An 18500-nucleotide genomic window follows, 5' to 3' on the forward strand; every position below is an offset into this window, starting at 1 on the left:
GCAACGTATTTTCATATATGGTGGACTTGTAAAAGGGTTAAAGCTTTTTGGATTGAAATTTGGTGGAATATGCAAAAAATATTCAAGAAAAGGATAAAGTTTTGTCCGCAACTGTTTTTATTGGGTATTATTACAGATATTACCGTTGTGGACACTAAGTTGATGTTGAATTTAATTACGGCAGCGAGACTTTTAGTAGCGCAATATTGGAAGAAGGAAGAACTGCCGACTATAGAAGAATGGACCTTAAAAGTTTCCAATTTGGCGGAAATGGCAAAGATTTCAGCGTATTTGAAAGACCAATCGCAACAGAGATATATTGTGGAGTGGAGAAGATGGATTGATTATATCCAGAATAAATATGGGACTAAAAAGTTTCACTTAGCATTTGAATAAGTAGTGGATTTATATGATGTATAACTAGCTTGTAGTTATTTTATTAAGAGTTAAAGTGCGATAGAATTTAATATTTTATTGTTGTTTGCATATTTTAGATTATGTTTGTTTGTATTTTTATACCCTGTATTTAGCTCTGGGAAGTTGGGGAGGGGGGGAGGGGAGAGTTGGGGAGGTTTTGGGGAGAGGGGAGGGGGATGGGAGGGGTTTTGTATTCAAAAATGTACTGTAAAACTTTTCAGTAAAAAAAAAAGTGCGACTAGTGAACCCAGCAGAAGGCTTCCTCAAGGCAACTAAGTCCCAGCAGGTAAAACTTTGTTGTGTACAGCATTTCAGAATTGAAGAAGGAAAACCAGCTCTGAGTTTACCCGTGCAAAAACTTGCTTAGTTAAAGAGTAGATTCCCTTCTCCGTGCCCACCGGGTGTTCATATCGCCCCAAAATAACACTCCTTTTTGTGATGGGAACAGTCCACTTCTCCATCGAGCCCCTGTGCCCTTAGCATGGTGCAGGCTCTCGCTCCGTCAACGGCTTCCTGCCATTCCAGTTCCCCCCTTCGTTTTCTACCCTCCCCCTTTTCCACGGCAAATTGATTGGCAATAGAAGCTAGCAGGCATCATGCGATTCAACTTTTAACTTAATTCACACGTGTGTGACAACACTGGGAGAACATGACCTGGGATGCAGAAGGGCCGAACTTCTCCAAGACAGCATCTGTGCCCAAATTATTGAGTGGCTTTCCCAGAAGCGGCCAAGGGCTGAGGAAGGAGGTAACTCCTGGCTTTTTCCCAGACGGACGGCATAGAAAGACTTCTCCGAATCTGGATTGAAATCGGACCTTTTCCTTCATGGGATTCACAGGGACCTGACCAAACGTTCTCCCTCCCCTGTTGCTGCCTGTGTTTTTGCCCAAAGCGGAGCCCCAGGGACCCCCAGGTCTTCCCCGGGCCAAAGGTGGGCCTGCTGGGGGGAGGGGGAGCTGCCTCCTGGATCTGATGCCCCCCGTCTTGTCGTCAGGCAGGAGGAACGTGCTGGGGAGCAGGAGCGCTGGCACTGGGACGAGGGGGAAGGGACCCCCTTTCTTCCTGGCACTCCAGCTGTGGAAACTTCCCCTCCCAAAGCGGGCATTTCGTCGGGCTGATCCGCTGTGGCCGGGAGGGGGCCTGGGCCAAAAGGTAAGGGGGCAACTGATTCCAGGGATTTTTTGTATGTGTGTTTTGTTTGTATGTGCAGCCGATGCAATTATACGTATTTCACGTCGGGAGAGCAATGAGGGAAATCACACACAATTCCTTGGTTTGCTGTGTTTTATTTACGCTTTGTTTGACAAGCGAGGCTTGATGTTGGCCCTTTGGCTGGCAGGAAGGTTGGTGCCCGCAGGGGCCCTTTTAGCAGAGTCGGGTTCTTCTTCCTTTCCTCACCAGGGTGGGGGGTTTGCTGGCGGTGCCCCGAATCTCTCGGCCTTGAGCTCTTAGCAGGTGGCTGCAGAGGAGAGGAGAGAGAAGGGTCATCCCAGCACCAGGAGAAATGAGGATGAGGAGGAGGCGTCCTTCTGTGAGGCGCTGATGTGCCCTAAGTATCTTGAAGCTCAGCATGTGAACTTGAAATGAAACTCCCCCCACTCTGCCTAGGAGAGTTTCCAGCAGCCCAGAAAAGGTGATTGGGAAGGACCGAACAGTTACCTCGCAGGACGTTGCGCACAATCGCTCCAGTTACCCCCAGAGAGGTGGCCACTCTCCTGAATTTTGTCTCCAAAGCCGGCGTCAGGTTGGGCTGAGCGCCTGGAGGCAAACAAGGAGGTGGGTTGGGTTGCGGGAGAGCTCAGGGATGGAGGGTGTGCTGCTCTGGCTCCCCCCAAATCCCCTGGTTGAACAGCTGGGAGGGAGGGAGAGAATCAGAGGGGGGAGATCTAGGGGCACAGGATGGAAGGGCAGAGATTCTCGTGGGGCAGGAGGGGGAGGAGGTCCCAGCTGTCACCCCAAAGAGGGTGGTGAAGGTGGCCGATTGGGAGTAAGAAGCAAGAGGAGAGGCATTGTTTTGCTGCCAGCAACGTTAGGAAGGGCAAGGACAAGGGTGAGGGTCTCTCCTGACCAGCCCCCCTCCCAGCTCTCTTACCAGCAAGTGCCAGGAAGGACTCCGAGCCCCGCGTGATGTATGCGATGAAATAGGTATTGTAATCCGTTTCCAGGAAGCGAACGGTGCTCGGGACTTCATTGAAAAAAGAAATAGGGGGGGGAGGCTGTTTTGTCACCTTCCGGGCAGGAGCCCTGCAAGCCCCCTCCTCTGCCTGTCCCTGGAGAAGCTGCCATCCTCCCTGGGGGGCCTCTGGCCGACTCCTTCCTGGCCTCTTGTGAAGCCGAGTGGGAGGAACAGGTGGGGCAATTGCCCCGGGGAACTCAGGATGGCCACTCGGGCAGGAAACCGTCTCTTCTTCGCCACCCCAACATGGAAACTCCCCAGGCAGCCAGTCCAGCTGGAGGGCGGGAGGGAATTCCCCACTCACCGCTGGTCTTGTAGTCCCCTGGCTGGCCCACTTTATTCATCATCTTCTCTTCAGTCCTGCATCCGCCATTTCTGGTAAAAGGGTGAAGTGCATAAACCTTTGGGTGGGTTGTGGAGGGACCCAAGCCTGTCTCCCTTTCGGTGGGAGCCAGAAGAGGAGCGTTGCAGAGAAGTGCCCCCCTCGTGGACCCCAGACCTCGTGCCAGTATTGGGGATGGGGCATGTGGGAGTCCAAAGTGTGGAAAGGCTGCACCCCTTATTCCTCTTCCCCTCCTGCCCTCTGGGGGACAGGAACGCTCTGCCCGGCCAGCCTATGCTTTTCCTTACGGCAGATCCCAAAACTTACTGGGGAACTCGAATTCTGTACTTCAGGTTTCCATTTGGTTGGGCCACAAATTGAAACGGGTTAAACTCCACAGTCCGCACGTTTCCAGTAGGAATGGACAGAAGAGGATACCAAGCCTTGGCAATCTAGAAAAAGGAGAAACCAGGTTAGTTTGTTTAGCACTGAAGGGGAGGGGCTCCAAACCCCAAACTCTTGGTGCCAGGCCTGGTAAACTCCCTTGCACCATTTGTAATGAAATCCAACCCTTGCAGGCCTGCTGATGTTCCCTAGTTGGGTCATGAACCGCCTCCCAGCCAACCACCCAGCACCAAAGGCCCCCCAGGGCCCCCCTGGGCTTCTCTCCTCCTTAGAGCTGGGAGCAGAAGAAATTCCTCCCAGGATTGTCATCTCTGACCCTTTGGTTGTTGAAGTTGGGCATGACGGGGAAGTTCGTTGCGTCTCCAAGCCAGCAGACACCAGCCAGGAGAAGGCTGCCAAGCAGGAGCTTCATTGCTGCCATTCTGTTGCCCCTCTGGATGCTCAGCCTTTCCTGCCTCTTTTATCCTCCAGACAGTCATCCAGGTGAATCCACCCTTGTCCAGGCGGCTATCGAAAGAGGATGGCACGGACCTTTGACAGGAGAAATGGGGCCCTTCGGAACACAGCAGGATGTTCCCTGCAGAGAGAGCTTGGGAGCAGAGCATTCCCTCCTCAGCAGCCTCGGGGTATGTGTGTGTGTGTGTGTGTGTGTGTGTGTGTGTGTGTGTGTGTGTGTGTGTGTGTGACAGTCATGTGTGGAAGAGGAGGATTTCCCTTTGGAGATCACCCAGAATCAGAGCAGGTCAGAGGCCCCAATGCAAAGGTTTGGTCCAGAGGGCTCAGTGTGCCACTTTGCACCTACTTTGGTGCTTCCCCAAAGGTGCACTGATGATGTTACCTAGCTTGGTAATGAAATATCTGCAAGAAAACAAGGAAGCTCAATTGCAAGAAGCACTCACAGTCTGCCTGCTGCACCCTAACATTGGGAGGAAAGATGGGCTTCTGGGAGGCCCTTCCCACATCCGAGTCTTGCTTTGTGGCCCTCTTGGGATGCTGCCAACTGAGCCAAGCACACCCCCTGTGCCCTGCCAGGCCTGAACCAGAAAGTTCACGGTGTTGTTTCCAGTTGTGTGCTTTTTTCCACCCTCCGCCTGCCCAAAATTGCTCTGGGACTCGGGGAACTTCAAGTCCTTGCTCCTCATCTGGGAGGGCATGTGGGACAGCCCCGTGTCCTCTTGCCTGCGTCAGGAGGCAGAGTGACCCCGAGAAGGGCTGGGTCTCGTGAACTTTTCCCCTTTGGGGGGGACTGGCCTCCCACGCCTCACAAGAGGCTGCCAGATCTGCTCTCTTTTCATCAGTCACCCTCGTGCACTGCCCATCTAGCCCCCTCTGTCAGGGCAGGGCTGGCAGGCAGTTTCCCAGAAGCAGAAATGGGCACAGGCTGTGGGAGGGACCATTTGGGTTGGGGTCCTGAGCTGGAGGGATCTAAACCCATCCTGGCTTGGCACCCCGGCCTTCCCCAGCAGGAGAAGGTCCTACCACCTGCCCCACATCTGCTTTGGGGTCAGAGAGTTGAGGTGCTTTTCTAGAGGAGACAGTCCTGTCCTGCCCCATGGAGAGGGCAAAAGTCCTGGGGTGGCCCGGTGGGCCAGTTATTCTGCTACACACACACCCAACTATTGGAACCCTTTTTAATTCAAATCTGCTTTCCTCCCTCCACTGGATCCTCTCCCACCTCCGACCCACAAATCAAAATTGCCCCATAGTGCAAAAGGATGGTGGGGGAAATAAAAGTCAGACGCGGGAAAGAAGTTGCGTTTTCTGAGTCTATTTATTAAGATTCCTCCCTGGAATTTGAGCCGAGCCCAAAACACGCCCAGCCGCTGCCCCTGGCAGTTTCGAGCCTCCGCTTTGGTCACCTGCAAGGAAAGGAGCGGGTGAGTGGAATTGGGGGGGGGAGGATTTGGCATTGTAAAAGGGGTGATCCATCTGAGAAAACTCACCTTTTTATTGGCACTTCACTGTGGGGGAGAAAAGGGGGCAATTAATGGTGAGTTGGATGAATACAAGATGCATTGCAAGGAAAGGTCAGTCCTTTGGTCATCTGCCCTCCAACATGACTCCCCCCTGCCCTTGCACGTGGACCAGCCCTCCGCACCCATCTTTCTACATAAGACATACTCAGAAGAGATTTCAAGATATCCCTTCCCATGAATTCTGCCTCTGTCTCTATTTGGATCTATCTATCCGTCCGTCCATCTCTCTCTCTTTATCTCTGCCTTTGAGTCAACTTCCCTGCTGTGTTTGTGGCCACATTTTTCATTGTGGTTTGTCTGGGGGGGGGGGGAGACAGGGACCAATCCAATGACTTCTGTGCTTAAGGCAGGACTAGAACTCAGATCTCTCGCAGTTTCTAGCCTGGAGGCTTTAACCCCTCCACCAACCCTGCCCTCATCTATTTGTTACTTTTCTGCTCTGAATTGCATTACCGGTTTGGTTTAAAAGCAAAATCTCTTCTGCAGTGTAGCCGAGCTTTTTACATTCATCTTCAAATTTCGGAACTATCTTTGGATCCAGCTTTTCTTTCCGACCTGTGGGGACAGAGACAGAGCAGGCTATTGAATGAGGAAGATTCCTAGTGGGAAGGAGAGATTTATTCAGGGGGGGTGGGGGTGGCAGGCTTAATCCGGAGTTTCCCATTGTATCAGGTTCTTGCCTCGCTCCACTTTCTTCCTCCAAAAATGTACAGAAATTACAGAATAACAGAGTGGGAAGTGACTTTGGAGATCTTCTAGTCCAACCCACTGCTCAATAAAATGAAATAGAACAGTCATATTAAAAGGGAACCGGATAAATAAATGCTGAAGCAGACTCTTAAACCTTTCAGAAGCCTAGAGTCTTAACTTGTAGGAAAATGCATAAAGATGGGTGAGATGAGGACAGAGAAGATCAAAAGCCAAGACTGCCTTCTCCTTGCAGGATGATGGGCCTTGGGGTACCTACTCTGAAGTGTGGTGATTCTGAATTCTTTGTTGACGCTGATGACGGTTATGACGTACTCGCCTTGGACCTTCGCGGACAGCACTGTCACCGTGGTACCATCTGCCAGAAAAGGTTTGGGGCATGAGGGTGGGGGAGAGACTCAGGCAGAGCCAAATCTAACCAAGCTGGTCACTTTTTGCAAGCCGGAGCCTCGGCGTTGGCTCATTAGACAGAACAGTTTATCTGATAAGTCTCCAGGCCGTTTCAGGTACATTACAGGCAATAGCAATGCGTACCTATCATAAAAGGATGTTTAATTATTATTATAAAATCAAACGGCAGAAATTGCAATTTAAATCTAAAAGATAATAGTAGTATTAACATCCTTTAACCTTTATAATGTAGTATTTTTAGATGGTTAATGAAACGGCAGAGGGACTTTCTGGGCCTTGTCGGGCTCCAAGGAAGGGGCAGCCCTTCCATCCGCCATTCCCCCTTTTAGTCTTTTTGTCCAAACCGCAAAGACAACAACTTGCTGTGTCCCAAACAGGGTTCGGACTTTGTGGAAGGACATTCCGTTTATGTTCCTCGAAGAATGGAATAGGATCTCTGCATTTCATGTACAAGTGGCATTCCGACATATAATGCTACTTCACCTCTCCCTCCCCCCCAAAGTGGTTCTAGCACTGGGACCCCCAGGAATCAGGGGAGTCAAAGCTACCCAATCATCTCTTTTCAATGGAAAAGGTAGGAAGGAAAGGTTTATATTTTGAAATAACATATGGCTTAAAAAGATTTAGAGTATATATACTCTTTAAGAAGGAGCAAGGGCAGTTCTTGGAAGGCCACCCTCAGAAGGGCAGAACAGCACAGCTGGAAGGGTCCTCGAAGGCCTTCGAGTCCAGCCACCTGCTTGAGCAGGAGACCCCACACCATTTCGGACAAGTGGCTGTCCAATCTCTACTTAAAACCTCCAGCGATGGAGCACCCACGGTCCCTGGAGGCCATCTGAATGTCCGTCTCTCAATCCGGTCACGGATGCACTTGCCCACTAGTGGCCCTGCGGCCCCTTTACGCTGACTGGGCCCCCAAAGGCCAACATGCCTGAAGCGAGACAGTCCCACCAGAGCAGGAGACAGGCTTGGGCTCCGTGTGCCCAACACCCCGCACTGCAAGAGATGCCTTGGGGCGGGTGGGGCAGGCTTGCCCACCATCTCCTCCCCAGCATCTTTTTGCTGGAATTGAGTGCAAAGCCAGAAGCCTCCCTGGGCCCCGGTGTTTACAGGTGACCAAATCAAGGAGGTAGACACGGCAGCCCTTCACCAGTACAGACCAAAGAAACCGTGGTATTTCCCATCTTCTCCTCTCTTTATCTGATGTGTTACGTTCTTGCACCCGTCTGGCCTGCAAGAGAAGAGGAGAGAGTTGATGATGCTGACCGCAGGTCCTTTGGAGAGGAACAGTCAGGAGGGGGGCTGGAAGTCCCACCACTCAACATTAATCTGAACTGAGCTATTGATTGCCCCACACGGTGGGAAGCACCACTGAGCTGAGCCATCTCGCTTTCACTGTCTCTGGCTGTGGGCTGCCCAGAGGCCTCTTTCTGCCTCCGTTCATTTGGTTGCTGGTCAAGAAGCATTTCCACCTGCCCCAGCCACGTTTTCTGACCTCTTAGTCTTTGGGGGCATCCGCCAGAATGGCGCTCTGCTAGTTTGAGGCATTTCAGAGTCACGGCTGGACCAAAGTATTTGCCTCAGTGGCTGACGCAACCGACGCCTTCGCTTCTCTGCTACTCGGGGTTTCTCCCGCACTGGCCGGCAGCTGTCCCTTACTTCAGGTTAGCCTCATGGGACGAGCCCTCCGCCCTCCTCCTTCAAATCCGCCTCAGAAACCCACCCTTCCACTCTTCTGGGCTCTTGTGATAAGGCTGGCCTTGTCTAACGCATTGCAGCCGGTCCACAAGGGCTTGAGCTAGGATACTTACATGGGGATAAGGGCCGAAATGCTAAATACGTCTTCCTCTGGTTGTGTCAGCTCAACAACAAATGCCGGCATGTCTCTTAGCTGCTCCAGATGGGATGGTGAGTCACACGCAATAATATGGATTACCCAGCGAACCATATCCTGAAGCAGAAAGAGGGAAAAGGAGCCACAATCAGTCTCTGGAAGGGACCAGCCTCCCGTCTGCTGACTTGAGGCCCTCAGTTGAGGCTATTCCCGCAGCTTTGCAGTTCCAGTTTCAGTCAAGGAAGCTGGTCCTGCCTTGCGCAAAGTCCACTTGCCGCTAAAGAAATAGAGGGGGTCAACTATTCTCCAAAGCACCTAAAGGCAGGAGAAGAAACAACGGATGGAAGCTTATGAAAGAGGGATCCAACTGGGAATTCAGGAGAAACTTCCTGACAGTAAGAGCAATCAGCCAGTGGAACAGCCTGCCTCCAGACGTTGTGGGTGCTTCATCACTGGAGGTTTTCAAGAAGGGACTGGACAAACATTTCTCTGGAATGGCAGAGGGTCTCCTGTCTTGGGCAGAGGGCTGGACTAGAATTTAGATGCAGCTACAGCAAATGGCTTTCTTTGTGTTGCCCCACCAACCGAGGGGTCCAAGTGAACACAGATTCAGTTGATTCGCTGCAGAAAGAGTATTTACACGGGGTGGCTGAAGAAGCAGACCACCCCCCCCAGACCCAAATTCAAGTGTTCTCAGTCACAGATTGAGGGAGAGATGAACGATGCAACCACTCTCTTCCCCAGTCTGGAGCGACCACCTCTGGCTGTGGTCCCTTGGCCTAGAGAGAGAGGGTGGAGACCTGTCGCAATTTACCTTCAGCTCTCCACATTAGTGGATCTCTTTGTATCACGTCAACAGACGTGATCACTTTCCGTACTTGTGATTACAGTAACGGGGTCCCCTGAACAATCACCCAAAGCAAGCCAGCCCTGCTCCAGCCACATCGGTCTACCTTTTTGCTGACTGTGGTCACTTCTTTCCATTCAGCCTGGACGACGCAACAGAGGGCCAGGCCCAAAGCAAAGAGACAGGATTTCATCTCGCTCAGCCTTTTCTCCTTCTCAGCCCAAGAATATGCGGAGACTTGGAGGCAGGTGACTGGCGCTCGCAGGGCCTCCTGCTCTTATACAGCCCGGGGGGCTCCCCGTGACCCCCACCCTCGCAGGGCCTTGCGTCGCCTCCATCCAGGCGTGCAGCCGCCGAGATAATGGGGTTTTTCTTGGCCGGGTCCCGATGCCACGAGGGCCCCGGCTGGCAGGCTGACCTTGCCCACTGACATTCTCCAAACAGGGGACGTTTGCGTTGGCTCCGGACCCAGTGGGCATTTGGCCTGCATCCCACCGGGAAAGGTCTCCCTCTTTGTTCGGAGCTGGGCGACAAAGGTCAGCGGGTTGGCTAAAATGCAAAACTAACAATCCAGGTGAGAGAACAGAGGAGAAGACGGAGTCAGGAGACGGAGGTGTGTCCTCACGTGCTCAGGGGTGATACGACATCATGGTTAGGCTCAAATAATGCCAGCTTTTGGGAAATCAAGATAGAAAGAATATTGATGCTTTTGTCGTTTTGTGTTGAGAAAATTCCTGAGAACACACGGACAGCTCAAGATGAAGTCAAGAGGACAATTAACTGCAGAGGGTTAGTTAGTTTTCAAGGATTTTCATCGGCATAATTAAGAGAACCATTTACATGTCCCAGAGGTGGTTTTTCAAAAGGCAACTAGATTTTCTTTGTTTTTACTTGAAGATGTTTCACTTCTCCTCTAAGAATCTTCTTCAGTTCTGAGGGAATGGTGGGAAGGTTCTTGGAGAAGCGAAATGTTCTTCAAGCGAAAAACAAGAAAGTTCAGCTGCCTTTTGAAAAAGCACTTTTGGGACAACCCTGACCTGAATGACTGAGAATCTCCACAGACATAAAGACTGCATGATAAAACGGGATAAGAATTTTGGCTATAATATACAGATGGATCAATGGGAGACAATGTGGGGAAAGAGACTGAAATTCACACCTTGTTTTAATTTAAGAGAATTTTCACAGAATGATATACTGTTGGACGCAGAGAAATTCAGAGGTGTATAAAGGTACTCTTGTTAATGTTGGAAATATGAAAAACACGGAGGGGCAATTTATCATGCATGGTGGACTTGTGGAAAAGCAAAAAAGCAAATATTATAACGATGCAAGAAAATTAATACTGAGACCTTCCTTCCTTCGTTCCTTGAAAGATTATCAAAGTCAAAGAAACTGTGTGGTTACTAACAGTCGACTCCTTCCTGGCGCTGCTCATTCAGACCAACAATGCACTTCCCGTAGCGAGAGTCACGTTGCAGGTGAGTCCGTGACTTGGGTCAAGAAACCCCAGAACATGCTTGAAGAAGGATTCAGGGAACCTGGGAATGTTTTGGGATGGCCAAGGGACTAAGAACAGTGTCCCGGGAAGAGAGTGAGATGGCCCTGAGAAAGGCTGTTGGGGTCTCTTTGTTCTTTCGCCTGAGTAGGATTTATGCCCTGGCTCCAGCTGAAGGTCCCAACCCCTCCCTCAGGGCAACAGAAGCAGCTCCCTCGGAGGGAGGCCTACAGGCCGAGACTGGACAGCCGGTGGTGGGATTCAGCAGAACCGGTGGCTAATTTTTTGTTGCCCAGGCCCAGAATGGACTTCCGGAAGTGGCATCCACACAGAGAACCGGTTGTTCACCTATTTGAATCCCACCTCTGTGGACAGCCCTTTCTCAGGGGGTTTGGGTGGCTGAAGGGGTTCCCCCCCCCAACCGGGGGTTTCACTGTGAGGAATGCACCAGTCTCTGGCTCTGGGAGGGGCGGGGACCCCAACATGTTGAGACAAGGGCCGGGTCCCACCACGCCCTGAGCCAGCAGCAGCTGCGTGCTCGGCACCTCTTCACACAACTTGCTGGTCTTGCCTGCTGGGAAACCTGTTAGAGGACGTGTGGGAAGAGGGGGCCTGGGGGGATCCCCTCCCTTGCTCGGGATGAGCCCCTCGGAAGGGGCGTCGGGCTCAGCCAAGGCAGCCCAGCAGGTCCCTCTGGCTGCCGAGTCTGCAGTCTCCTTCCCCCACAGGGGCCACCACTCCTGTGAATGCTCCGCCTGTAACCCCGACTCCCCTTTTATTGCTCTTGCCGGTTGGCATGGCTCTCACCCCCCCCTCTGAGGGAGGGCCAGGGTTGGCTCCCGGGGGCACCTGCAGCCCGTGGGCTCCCTTGGACTGTTGGGAGGGGGGGCGTCCCTAACCGAGGACGGAGTGCCGGACGGAGTCCTCTTCTTGCTCCTGCCTTGCCGCTCCTGCTTTGGGCTGCCCTGGCGCTCGGGGGTGGGGGCTTCTGCCTGTGATCTAGAGGGGCTCGTGGGGGCTTTGTCAGGGGGGGAGGCAGGATGGTCAGTTGGGGTCCGTCTGGTAGGGCTGGGCAGGGACCCTGGCTGGAAGGAGCAGGCAGCCACCTTCTTATTGTAGGCTCTCCTTATTGCCGTTCCCGGGTTAAGCCTTCCAGATGGACCCTTTCCTCTCAGGGGGGTGTGTGTGGGGGGGTTGGGTACAGGAAGCCCCTGGCCCCCTCCGGCTGGATCCAACCGCTGATCCCCAGATATGTGTGCCGCCCATCTTGCTTGGAGAAGACTCCGGGCGGGGTAAGTTCTCCCTGCATGGCTCTCAATTTTGGAACCGGATTTCAGGTTCAGCCCTTGGGGGGTGAGGGGGTGGCAGGGGGGGCTCATCTCTGGGCTCTGGAGGAAGTGGGGCTGACCGGCCAGATTTGCACCCTTCTGGGGCTGCCTTGCATCCCACCTCCCCAAAGCTCCCCTCGGATGCGAATGATCAGGCACACAAGGGATCCATTTCTCTTCCCCCCCCATGTCCCCCCATGTCCCTCATGTCCGCCCCAATTCCTCCTTCAGGTCCTTTGCAATGTGTGGTGTGGTGCTATGTAACACTCGGGTTTGGCCTTGCTTATAAATGCCACTCTCTTTTCCTCTCTCTCTCTTCTTTGCAGTGCTGGGCATTTGAAAGGAGGAGAAGCAGCAGCTGCTGGCACCAACTGGGCATGGCTTTCTGGGCAGAAGATGGGGCTTCTTTGATTCCTTCCCCCCCCCCCCAGCCACTTCTCCCTTGAGGTTGGAGAGCTGAGAGGCCTTTGCCAAAGAGGCAATCCTGCCCTACCCCACGGAGGGGAGCAAAGTCCTGAAGAAACAGCCTAGGCTGACCGGGTATTTAGCCCCCATATTTCTTACCCTCATCATTTTTTAATTCAGGTCTGCCCCTCATTCCCACCCCCAGGTGGATTGCCCCCCACCTCCAACCCATAGACCAAGATCGCCCGCAGTGCGGGAAAAAAGTCCCATGCAAGACAGGGGTGCATGAACTGAATCTATTTATTAAGATTTGGAATTTGAGCCAAGTCCGAAACTTGCCCAACCGCTGCATCCAGCTGTTTTGAGGCCTCCGCTCTGGTCACCTGCAAGGAAAGGAGCCGGTGAGCGGAATACGGGGTGCTGCCTCTCCCAACATGCACTCCAGCCCCCCCCCTTGAATGCGCTTCTGACCCTCCTGAAAATTTGGGTGCAACTACGTGAGCCTCCCCCCACCAGTTTTCTTGCTGACAGGCAGCAAGCCACAGATGGTCAGCCAAACAACCTCCTGGACACTGCCAGGAGCCCCCCCCCCCAGTCCAGAAGGACCCCTTTGCAGTGTGCAGCGCTGAAAGTGAGGGAGGGTCCAAGAAGGCCAACGGCTCTACGATACAAAATAAACTTACCTATGAGCTACGTGGGCACATCCCTGTGGAAAATGCAAAAGAGCAGTTTGAATGGGGGGGAGGGTCCCTGGCCATGAAGGGGGTCTCTGATGGGAAAGGAGCCATCAGCGGGCACTGCCTCCCACCCCCTCCAAGGACTCCAGCCACCCAAAAAGGCAGGGAAGCTCTACGGCCAGCCCATCCCGCCCAGGGAAAGCCAAGGTGCCAGGAGGCCACCGCCCTGCCAGAAGCCCTCTCCGATCCTGCCCCCAGGGCTGCTGCTGGCACACAAGGCCCCCTCGGCAGAATTCCACTGCACTCTTCTCCCCCCCCCCCCAAAAACTGTGAAAGAAATTAATTTCAACTGGTGCTCTCACGCACGCAACACCTTTGAGTGGCAGAAAATGGGCACATCAGGTTGTGGGGGCACCACCCATAATTTAATTGCCACAATAATGCCCTGGGTCTTTCTTCCACTTGCCCAGGGTCTCCGCAGCCGCCCCCAGAGTGCCTACCTTCTGTGGAGAGGATATGAATGTCTTTTTCTGCCAGGCCGTGTTCATCCTTAAACTTTTTAATCTTCGGCAAATACTCCTCAAGGTCACCAAGATGATTGGCTGTGCACAGAACAGAGTCAGACCTGAGTGGTCCCTTGGCTTATTTCCACGGGGGGGGGGGGCAGAGCAGGCTTCTAAGAGGGTGGTCACTAAGGACCCCACCCCTTGGGCCAGTCTCCCCAAAGAGAGGGGCTTCCAAGCGCCACCCTTTGATGGACTGGAATTGGGGCGCACCAGAGACTGAGGGGTGTCTAGTTGGGGGCCCCTGGACGGGCATCTGCTTTCACGGGAGAACTGGAGGATGCACAGACCTGAAGTTGCAGTCCCACAAGCTCAGGCCAAGGGGCACCGCAGTGACGCCACAAGGGGAAGCCGGGTAGGGGAAGTTCAGGCCCCTTTAAAAGGCCCAGCTGAGGCAGGTGCCATGTTTGGGGGTTGAGGCCCAGAGGTCCCCTGGCTACCAAGGGCCACCCCGGGGGCCCCCAACGCTCTCAGAGCTGCTGCCCGGCAGACAAGCCTAGGAGCCCAGTTTATGGGCACAGCTCAACTCAAGGTGACAGGACTATCCCCCCTGAATGTAGCCCCCTTCAAACCTCCCTCCCCCACCCACAGCCTCTCCTCTGCCTTCGAAGCTGAAGAGGAAACCGCGGGCTCCTCCCTTGCGCTCCCTCCCTCCAGCCTCCATCGCAGCTTCCCCATGGATCAGGGTTGATTCTGCAAAGCAAACCTGGGTTTATGGCTCAGCAGGCTTGTTCAAAGGGCTAAAACAAAGCATTAATGGGATATGCAGACTCAGCCTGAAGTCTGCAAGAGATACGTACCCGAGAAGGTTGCCATTTTACACTCCACTTTTCCAGAAATAGTTATGCTGGTCAACATATAGTTTCCATTCATTTCTACTTCTTCCACAGTTTTTTTACCAGTTTTCCCTGTAGGAAGAAATGAGGCAACGGTAAACCCGGTTCCTTTTGCCATCACAGAAGGAGAAACGGGCAGGTAATCCCCAGCTGGGAGCCTTTGAGATTGAGGTAGGGGCTGGTGGGGGCCTCTTCTCTCCTTGTGCCCTGATGAAGAGGCCGGGGTCTTTGGGGTGGGAGACAGCCTCAAGGGCATCCAAAGGGCCCCTGCCTTGAGAAAGCCGCTCCTGGTAATTAAGAAGGCGAAGGTGCGCCTCGCTTGAGCCAGGGCTAAACCGCTTTGCACCCCAGAAATGATAGGGTGCCCCAGAATCCCCAGGGCCTTCTGGAGCCTGGCTCCTCTGGGCCCGTGGGAGCTTCCCTCCCTCTCTGGCCCAGGGCTCTTTGGGCCTTAAGGGGCCCGTCCCCCTCGTCTCCTCTGGGCAAGGGTGCTAGATCCTGGGAATCTGGGTGGGCAGAGCCGACTTGCCAGCCCCCGCCTGGTTCCTTTCCCAACCCCCACCGGGACCCCCCGTTCTTTTCCCAAGTGGATCCCCTTGTTCAAAGCCAGCCCTTCCCCTTCAATACGTACTGCATCTAGAGGTGTAAACTCCATTTTCCTCCTTGATGGACACCTTCATTGCCTTGCACCCATCTGGCCTGCAAAGTGATGTCAAAGCTGCTGAGGGCATCCTCAGCCCCGTCTGCCTCCTAGGTAAACCCTTCTGGATGGTCCTTCTGTCCTCAATAAGGGGGCTACAGCTAGTCTCGCCCATGGCTGAAACTCCTGGGATCCATCGGAGGGGGGCAGAAGGTGGCCCTGCCCTGGGCGCCCTTCCTTCCTTCGGTCCTCAACACTCTCTAGAGCAGGGGGCTTCATCCTGGCCTACCAAAAGCCAATCTGGTACCACCTGTCCTCACTCAAAGGCTGAGCTGTCAGGGGAACAGGCCCTTGGGGATCCCCCCCCTGACTCTCCGAAGGGGCTGAGGAAACAGCCCCCACCCCAGGGCGGTTCTAGCCTTTGGGGGGACTCACTGGCTCCCGAGAGCAGCACCGCAGGACCCCTGGCCAGCAGGCCATTTGGGCATGGTGGGAGCAAGCAACTTACATGGCCACGTCCATAGTCATTTTCAGTTTTTTCGGCGACTCTACCACAAAAGAGACAGGAGTTGCCTTCATGTGAGGAAGCATACTTTCCAATTGTGGGCAATTGGTCACCATGGCTCTCACGTTCCATTCAACTGCAGCCATCTGGGGATCCAAGGCAGCATTAGGGACTCGGCTGGCATTTCCAAAACCAGCACCTCCCCCAAAGCGTTTGTGCCAGAGAGGCTGCCCTTCTGCCATCCACCTCACTGGGAGGCAACCTCAGGGACCCTTCGGGGACCCCCCCCAAATGACTTCTCTGAGGATTTCATCTCAGTTAAACTCTGCTGTCTGGAAAGATGCATTTGGAAAGAGTTGATTTTATGAGAAATTCCATCCAAATGCACATTTAGGGATGAACCTTTGCACAATGCATAAAAAATATCCCAGAGTTATTTATTGGACAGGTCTCATGAGATTGCGGTCTCCAGGTTCCTCCCCAGAGAGAAAGTTCCCTTCCCTCGCTGCCCCACCAGCTTGGCCCCAAAGGGAGAAGGCGGAGACCCCGGGCACCAGCCCTCCCCTCTCTGTCCGAGGAGGGGCTTCTGAGGCTTGGGTTCCTCTGATCGGGGGAGGGCCAGGGAGGGGCACCCAGAGAAGAACAGCCCCTGCCCCAGCAACATGGACTCACCGCCTCATGATCAGCATCCTCAAATCGTTCCCCATTAGCCTGGACGACGCAGCAGAGGGCCAGGCCCAAAGCAAAGAGCCACGATTTCATCTCGCTCAGCCTTTTCTCCTTCTCAGCCCAAGAATATGCGGAGACTCGGAGTCAGGTGACTGGCTCTCGCACGGCCTCTTGCTCTTATACAGCCTGGGGGGCTCCCCGTGACCCCCACCCTCGCAGGGCCTTGCGTCGCCTCCATCCAGGCGTGCAGCCGCCGAGATAACGGGGTTTTTCTTGGCCGGGTCCCGATGCCACGAGGGCCCCGGCTGGCAGGCTGACCTTGCCCACTGACATTCTCCAAACAGGGGACGTTTGCGTTGGCTCCGGACCCAGTGGGCATTTGGCCTGCATCCCACCGGGAAAGGTCTCCCTCTTTGTTCGGAGCTGGGCGACAAAGGTCAGCGGGTTGGCTAAAATGCAAAACTAACAATCCAGGTGAGAGAACAGAGGAGAAGACGGAGTCAGGAGACGGTGGTGTGTCCTCACGTGCTCAGGGGTGATGTGGCACCGCAGAAAGCAGCGTTTGTGGGGAGACAGAAGTGGGGACGAGCTCCTTCCCTGTGTTGCTCCGAGAATCACCCCCCCCTCCAGGGATGAAGGTTCCCCAAGGAGGCTGTGGGAACAGGCAGGGCTACCCCGAGGACCCCAGTGCCCACCTAAGTGAACAAGCTCTCAGTGCCCCACTGTCCCATCCCTCTGCAGCAGGTGGGGAGCACAGTGAGGGGACTCCGTGGATCCTTTTGCCTAGAAGCCAAGGCGGATTCCCTCTTGCAAGTGGATCACAGAGGAGGGAGAGCAGAGCTAATCGCCCCTAACCTGGGCAGCCGATGAGCCATCCCAGGGGCCCGGCTGCCTCCCGCAGGTCTTCCAGAGACGATGGGACGGCTCGGTGGACTTTTTCCGGGACTGGGCTGCCTACAAGAGAGGATTTGGAAGCGAGCTGAGCGAATTCTGGCTGGGGAACGACCACCTTCACCGCTTGACCTCTCTGGGTGAGGGGCTTCTCCCTCGTGGCCCTGGACCCTCCTGCTGCCAGGGGAGGGGGGCGCAGGCCCTGGGGTGGGAGGAGCCTCTGCTGGGCCCCCAGCCGCCTTTGCAGAGGGAGGAGTATGGAGTCGTAGCTCCAGCCTGAGGGTGCTGGCGTTTGAGCACCTGGCAAACTGAACCTCGTGGCTGTTCTGTTCATCCCAGGGGAGAAGAGTTGCAGGTTGACTCGATGGATTTCGAGGATAAACATTCTTTTGCCAAATAGGGATCCTTCCGGGTGGCAGCGGAATCCGACCAGTATTGGCTGACTGTGGGCAATTTCACAGGGGGCCCTGCAGGTGAGTCCCTGAAAAATGAGCCTCCCCAGGGTGGGCAGTGCCAGTCAGGCCAAGGAGCACCCTCCCTGGCTGGCTGATGCCCTGGAGATGCCCTGGCCTGGCTATCTGAGCACCACCACCCCTCCCTTCCCCCCCAAGCGACTCTCTAACCAGCAAACACAACCACATGCCCTTCTCCACCCGGGACAAGCAGCAGGACCCAAGAAAACAGAAATGCACCCAAAGATACAAAGGGGCCTGGTGGTACAACGACTGCCACCATGCCAACCTCAACGGGGAATACTGGCATGGAGAGCACCAGTCTTTTGCTGCTGGCATCAACTGGAGAACAGGGAGAGGCTTCCAGTACTCTTACAAGCGCACAGAGATGAAATTCAGGCCTGTGGCTTATGGGGCTTCTTCAGCTGACAGGGATTTCTTCTGAGGGGTTCCAAAGGACATCTAGTCCATCCCCTCTGCTTTTGAGTTGTTCCCTTGATGGATAGTTCCTATTTTACAAAATGTACGTGATTAAATGATCTTTAAGCAGCTGCTCACAAATGCCTCTGCAGGGCTGGGGGTCCTTTTCCATCTGTCCTCCATCTGTGGAGGACTTGCTCAGCCAAGGCATCTCAAATTAATAAATAAAATTAATAAAATTATGATCTGCAACGCAGCCGAAGGTCTCCAAGTCTTCCTTTATTTCGAGGGCAGCGGAAGGGCCCTGAACCTCCCAGCCCACGGCCGGACCAGGCCTGGCACCTCCCCTGTGGCTGCACTGCATCTCCTCAGCACCACCTGTGCAGGCCTGCACAGATGTTTGGCAACCAATTAATGCTCAATAAAGAAATGCGATCTGCAACGCAGCCGAAGGTCCCCAGCCACTCACATCCTTCATTCCCAGTAAAGGAGAGTTTTTGTAGCTCGGGGTTGAAAAAA

At 54.1% G+C, this 18500-nt stretch overlaps 4 protein-coding genes across 5 annotated transcripts in view; 1 reads left to right on the plus strand and 3 right to left on the minus strand.

Annotated features, from left to right (window-relative positions):
* The window catches only part of LOC308675024 (uncharacterized protein), a 113634-nt gene extending 104174 nt beyond the window's left edge, over positions 1-9460 (minus strand). Inside the window, exons 1-7 of one of the 2 annotated variants that reach the window (XM_081339969.1) lie at positions 9204-9460; positions 8228-8367; positions 7577-7647; positions 6265-6363; positions 5751-5852; positions 5265-5282; positions 5074-5180 (exon numbers count right to left, since the gene is read on the minus strand). In XM_081339969.1, the coding sequence (XP_081196095.1) occupies positions 5269-5282; positions 5751-5852; positions 6265-6363; positions 7577-7647; positions 8228-8367; positions 9204-9290 (513 nt within the window). In that variant the 5' untranslated portion in view covers positions 9291-9460 and the 3' untranslated portion in view covers positions 5074-5180; positions 5265-5268. Of the gene's footprint in view, positions 1-5073; positions 5181-5264; positions 5283-5750; positions 5853-6264; positions 6364-7576; positions 7648-8227; positions 8368-9203 lie in introns of those variants that run through there. The other variant, XM_081339968.1, reaches the window with a different exon arrangement.
* On the minus strand, positions 636-3937 carry LOC308675029 (extracellular fatty acid-binding protein-like). The gene is made up of 6 exons (XM_081339975.1): positions 3638-3937; positions 3244-3368; positions 2899-2969; positions 2511-2603; positions 2078-2176; positions 636-1877 (listed from the first exon to the last, which is right to left on the minus strand). Exons 1-6 carry the CDS (start codon positions 3740-3742, stop codon positions 1867-1869), a joined length of 504 nt encoding a protein of 167 aa, XP_081196101.1. The 5' UTR covers positions 3743-3937; the 3' UTR covers positions 636-1866.
* A 3150-nt stretch (positions 9461-12610) lies between the features above and the next one.
* On the minus strand, positions 12611-16466 carry LOC308674966 (uncharacterized protein). Its single transcript, XM_081339871.1, has 7 exons — positions 16222-16466; positions 15553-15695; positions 15036-15103; positions 14369-14476; positions 13506-13607; positions 13012-13034; positions 12611-12711 (listed from the first exon to the last, which is right to left on the minus strand). The coding sequence occupies exons 1-6, from the start codon at positions 16309-16311 to the stop codon at positions 13012-13014; spliced, it is 534 nt and encodes a 177-aa protein (XP_081195997.1). The 5' UTR covers positions 16312-16466; the 3' UTR covers positions 12611-12711.
* Positions 16467-16850: 384 nt separating this feature from the next.
* On the plus strand, positions 16851-18006 carry LOC308674771 (ficolin-2-like; the record flags this gene model as incomplete). The annotated part of the gene is made up of 4 exons (XM_081339506.1): positions 16851-16974; positions 17082-17249; positions 17449-17541; positions 17690-18006. 4 exons carry the CDS (start codon positions 16851-16853, stop codon positions 18004-18006), a joined length of 702 nt encoding a protein of 233 aa, XP_081195632.1.
* Positions 18007-18500: the final 494 nt, after the last annotated feature.

Source organism: Vipera berus (assembly GCF_964194415.1).
Source record: "Vipera berus genome assembly, chromosome: 15".
Taxonomy (NCBI): Eukaryota; Metazoa; Chordata; class Lepidosauria; order Squamata; family Viperidae; genus Vipera; species Vipera berus.

What these genes read in the sequence shown, in the direction of transcription:
- LOC308674966 (XM_081339871.1), bottom strand. Translation starts at nt 16,311, where the DNA reads ATGAAATCGTGGCTCTTTGCTTTGGGCCTGGCCCTCTGCTGCGTCGTC. An exon ending in ATGACTATGGACGTGGCCAT is followed by an intron (nt 15,104 to 15,552) that starts GTAAGTTGCTTG and finishes ATCACTTTGCAG; the next exon opens with GCCAGATGGGTGCAAGGCAA. An exon ending in TCATATCCTCTCCACAGAAG is followed by an intron (nt 13,035 to 13,505) that starts GTAGGCACTCTG and finishes CATTTTCCACAG; the next exon opens with GGATGTGCCCACGTAGCTCA.
- LOC308675029 (XM_081339975.1), bottom strand. Translation starts at nt 3,742, where the DNA reads ATGGCAGCAATGAAGCTCCTGCTTGGCAGCCTTCTCCTGGCTGGTGTC. An exon ending in AGGGGACTACAAGACCAGCG is followed by an intron (nt 2,604 to 2,898) that starts GTGAGTGGGGAA and finishes TTTTCAATGAAG; the next exon opens with TCCCGAGCACCGTTCGCTTC. An exon ending in GTCCTTCCTGGCACTTGCTG is followed by an intron (nt 2,177 to 2,510) that starts GTAAGAGAGCTG and finishes GTTTGCCTCCAG; the next exon opens with GCGCTCAGCCCAACCTGACG.